Raw genomic sequence first — 4,977 nt, forward strand, 5'->3', positions numbered from 1 at the left:
GACCACCGCAAACTAGGGAGAGCCCCAAAACTACCGAGGAAGTGTAAAGAGAGGGGCTAGAAGCTTTACACCCCCTTCCCCCAGCCTCGGTGGTTTTGGCCCCAGGATTGCATTCGCCATTACAAACCACTATGGTGGCAATTTGATCGAGACATGCGATCTAGACAATCACATGGGGAAATAAGAGTCTTTAAGGTTAACCTATACCTTCAGAGGTGTCTCGCGTCCGAGCGATGTAGCGCGTCCAGTTTAAACTGTAGATAGCTAAACCCCTATATCAAATTAAAACTTATAGAGCTGGCTATCAAACTATACCAAGAATATTGAACTAAAATAAATTGTCGAATTTTTCACGACCTCTAAATGCGAGCGCCCGAATCACCTTTTTAAAGCTACAAGTCAAAGCGAATTTTGTTTTTCGCTAACTTAATTTGCTCCTCAGTTTCCGGACCCAAAGCGCTAAAAAAACGTGTTTGCGCTTTGCCATATTCAATCGCAATGAAAAGTTATAGAACATTTCCGAAACAGGATGAAAAAAATGTGGAGTGATCGTACAAAAATCGCTCTCGGAGAAAAAATATTTCGAAAGAAAAAATTCACAGACACGTTTTTGTTCTTTATATGTTAAACTAGCTACAGTCCAAATTTGAAGCCAAACGAACAAATTCCCTTAGAGTTTTAGCTCTTTGTAGTGGCTCCTCCAAGTCAAAAAATTGATTCGAGACAACAGCGTTAAAAAATCGGCAATTCATTTTATTTCAAAATTCTTTGTTTAGTTTGATAGCCAGCTCTATAAGCTTTAATTTGATATAAGGGTGCAGGTCTCTACAGTTTAAATCGGACGCGCTACATCGCTTGGACGCGAGACACCTCTGAAGACACCTATGAAGGTATAAGGTAACCTTAAACAGTCTAGCGTTTTGTAGACGTCATTGGTATTGATAGCTCTCTCAAGTTAACGGCTACTAATATTTATTCGTAACATTCTGTAGATACCTGTCCAGAATGCATGGATTTTAGCAGCAGTAATACAGGTAACTCAGTTGCAAATTTGGTACTATATCCACTAGCTCTCCTTTCTTTTAGCTATCTTCATTAATTTTCAGTTGAAAATATTGTACACATCAATTAAAGTTCTATGCTGCGTTCAAGTTCTTACATCTATATCAAGCCTTAATATTAGTATTCTTGGACGCCTTTCATGTAAAGTTGTTGCCAAGCCTGTGCCTGTAGAACTTTACGTCTAAGGAACTTTACTTGAGAAAGGCAATTTTACTTGGGTTCATAATCACTGTACCCTTTTGTTAGAGCACGTGGTGTCTTCAAAGACGTGAACGTCCGAAAACAAACGTACAATCTCCGCCAACGTGACGCAAGAAATTTGGCAGAAACGGTACCAATTTCATGATACCTTCAGGGAGTTGTTGCATCGGCTCGGGTCATAGTGATTATGATGATGTTGATTGTTTGATTATCACGATGATGATAATGATGATGATGACGATGAGGAGAAGGAGGAGGAGAAGGATGGCAATGATGACGGTGTCAGTAATGGTGATGAAATTAAAGTGATGACCCCAGTGCTAAGGAACTGGCCCCCAAACTAACCATACCTACTAGGTTTAACATTCGATTCGGTTGCAATCGACTGCTATTAGTATAAACGCGCTCTTAATGACTAAATTGGCTAGGCTTTTTTACTAAAGAAGCATAAAAGAAACGAACGTAATATAAAATAAAGCCGCCGTTACACGTTGAAACTTTTAGCTGAAGCTTGTGTGCAACGGCGCTGCGAAATAAGTTTCAGCAGGCGTTGCGCCGTGTAACATGGTCGGTTTCGTGAAACTTTTTCGAACTTCCGTTGCGAGACAAGTTTCACGAAAAGTAGAACCGCTTTCTACTTCTGCAACGGCTTGCAACGGTCTCAGTGGTGAAAAAACAAGAGTTTCACCGTGTAACACCACTTCGTGAAACTGATCTCTTTCGCCGTTGCACACAAGTTTCAGCTAAAAGTTTCAACGTGTAACGGCGGCTTAACGCCATGCACTCTTTGTTTGTTCTAGTTCAAACCAAGACTACCACAGCGCCGTCAGAAAATGAAACATTGGTATATATATCGACAATGAAAAATGTCAAGTTTGACATTGATGACAGAGTGGACTTGTATTGCAAGGTTGCAGTATCCCCCGGGGGGGGTACTCCCCTATATAAGGTATATAGGTATGTGCCGCCCCAAAGGGTATGGTTTTTGGGCCGTTTTGGTCTGAAAACGGGTATAGATTTTGACAATTACGGTCTGAAATCGGGTCGGGTTTTTGGGGCCGGGAACATTTACGAAAGCTTACATACATATTTTTCTTCTCAGTACGTAATTGGAACGACTAACTGATAGCGAGAAAAAGAAATAGATAAACTATGTCATTCCAGCTTACTTTTACTCCTTCCGTCAACTTCCGTTCGGCACTGATGCATAATTATCAGGTCTGAAAATGGGTATGAATTTTAGAGGTCAGGTCTGAAAAGTGTGGAAAGTGCCATGTTTAGGTCTGAAATAGGGTCGGGATTTGAAGACCCGGGCGGCACACCCCCACCAAGAATTCCGAGGAGTACCCCCCCCCCCCCCCGGGCAGTATCCGTGCCGTTCTACGCTACGTTCGTCATTGCCAAGTGGATCAGAAATAAAACACAGGAGGTTCTTCAGAAAGCGAACTTCACAGTTGATATCAATTCACATAAGTCTTTTCGGCCTTTCCATCATAGAATTGATAAAGTATCTCTTAAGGACAAGGGATTGTACAATTGTGAAGCATGGTTCTGGAATTCTTCATCGTCCGTTCGTTCGGAGGCCGACACCTATAACCTAAATGTCAGGGGTAACTAACAACCAATCTTGTTATATTATTCTGATACGTTGGGTATTCTCGAGACAATGTATTGAATCGATCCTTTTACCTTCCGATTACCAACCTGATATCTTTCCATTAAACATTAATCACCAAGAGTTGCATTGTGAATGATGGAACCAGTCCCCTACACCTACTAAATTTTACTTCGATAAAAACTGAAACAAAACAAAACAAAGACAAAAACAAAAGAAGTTCTACTTCATGATTTGCCTCACAAGGCCTTTGATTAGAGGTGGTGTGGGCTGGCCATGGATATAAATTATCCTGTTAACAGCAATCAACGTTCTAATGTACGCCTGTTTCAAATAGTTTTTTAAGCGCCTACCCCCCATGAATAGGCTTTCTGTGACATATACCTCTCTTTGATAGACGTTTCGTCCAAAAATCAAACAAAACAGCTCTATTTTTCTATAATTTACTATTGATTTGCTAGAAAGTAGAAAAAGGCAATTTTAAAGAACTTCACGGGAAGGGTTTTTGACATTGAGCAGACTTTCGTGACTCTTTCGGTGCCTTGCATTTCTCACTATTCTAGTATACTTTAGTACTTCAGTATTCAATATTTTAGCATTTTAGTATTTTTGTGTTTAAGTTTTTAAGTACCTTAGTATTCTAGTTCTTTAGTAATGTTGTTGTAACTTGTAGGGCCATAAGGGAGAGTACAGTGTTGACTGTAATTGCGCACCCTATTGAAATAAAATATCATTCGTTCATTCATTCATTCATTCATTCATTCATTCATTCATTCATTCATTCATTCATTCATTCATTCATTCATTCATTCATTCATTCATTCATTCATTCATTCATTCATTCATTCAAAATGTAAAACTAATAATGGTGGTAACCAGGCTAATTAATCTTATAAGGTAACTATAGCAATATTTCATTTATTTTCAGATCCTCCACCTGAGAACAGAAATTACACGGCTTTGCTGGCATCATTGACTGTTGTATCCGTCATGTTTTTCCTGAGCATTGTAATTTTCTTGGTTAAATACAAAAGGCGAGTTGCAGGTACACCCCAGACAAAATATATTTAACCCGAAATTAATAAGCACGAGTAGTTGTCTATCATCTCCTCGGAGAATCCGACAAATAGGCCCCGTCTACAATAACGTGTTTTGGTTTGACTCTCCATACACCTCGATACATTTTCAGGGAATTGCGTCTACATTATTTCAATCTAAAATCTTTCATCGTTTTCATCGAAAACGCGTCCATTTGAAGACGCAATTCAGAGTAGACATTTGAAAACGAAGGCCTATCAAATGTCTGGACAGTAAAAATGGAGCCTTTCGCAAACGTTGACACCATACAATTGCAGATTTTTGTCGGGAACATTTTACCTCCATAGCCATGTGAAAAAAAAGATATTGGTTTCTTGTAAAAAAATTTGAGTAAAATCCCTAAGATGTATCAAGATCTTGTTTCTTTGGGGGAGGTTCAATTTACCTTTATTCCCAGAGAGTACAGGTTAGGTTTCCCGTCAACCATTTTCAAACTAGGACCTCAACAGGTACCTGGGTAACTGTAATGAAGTCTATGTTAATAACAATTAGTATGATGATGATGATGATGATGATGATGATGGTTATCATTGTCATTTTTGCTCGTTTAGTAAAAAGCCCTCATCACTGAAGCAAACCATCAATTTTAATTACAGAGAGGTACAAATAGGTTAAGGCAACATCCTCTTCCAGTTTTAATTAGGATTTACATGCACTTCCACATGATTTAGAGTACCGCTTTAGGTAGATGAATGCGAATATATGATACATATATTTAAAGTCCGGGTAAAAGGGTAAACAGAAGAAAGAGCATGGCAGGTATCTAGTACGCAACTTAATTAAGCAGGGTTGGCATCTCGTTAAAACCTTGTTTTTTTTTTTTTTTTTTTTTTTTTTCAGGCTTTCTTTTCGCATCCGCTTTAGTTACGTAAATAACTGAGACTGACTTTCCTCTATTTAAACTTTAGTTAGATATAATAGATCTAGTTCATTGGCTTACTTAGTTTATTATTAATACTGAATTGTGATTTTTTTTTTTTCGAATTTTATTTCCTAGCACA

The 4,977-nt window shown here is 38.5% G+C and overlaps 1 protein-coding gene across 1 annotated transcript in view; it reads left to right on the forward strand.

Moving 5' to 3' along the window:
- LOC146459685 (uncharacterized) overlaps positions 1-2,544 on the forward strand; it is an 8,510-nt gene extending 5,966 nt beyond the window's left edge. Inside the window, exons 4-6 of the mRNA XM_085089038.1 lie at positions 993-1,034; positions 2,064-2,195; positions 2,507-2,544. Of these exons, the coding sequence (XP_084945164.1) occupies positions 993-1,034; positions 2,064-2,195; positions 2,507-2,544 (212 nt within the window). The remainder of the gene's footprint in view (positions 1-992; positions 1,035-2,063; positions 2,196-2,506) is intronic.
- The last annotated feature ends 2,433 nt before the right edge of the window (positions 2,545-4,977 follow it).

This window comes from Pavona decussata, unplaced genomic scaffold (assembly GCF_977016875.1).
Source record: "Pavona decussata unplaced genomic scaffold, jaPavDecu1.1 SCAFFOLD_217, whole genome shotgun sequence".
NCBI lineage: Eukaryota > Metazoa > Cnidaria > Anthozoa > Scleractinia > Agariciidae > Pavona > Pavona decussata.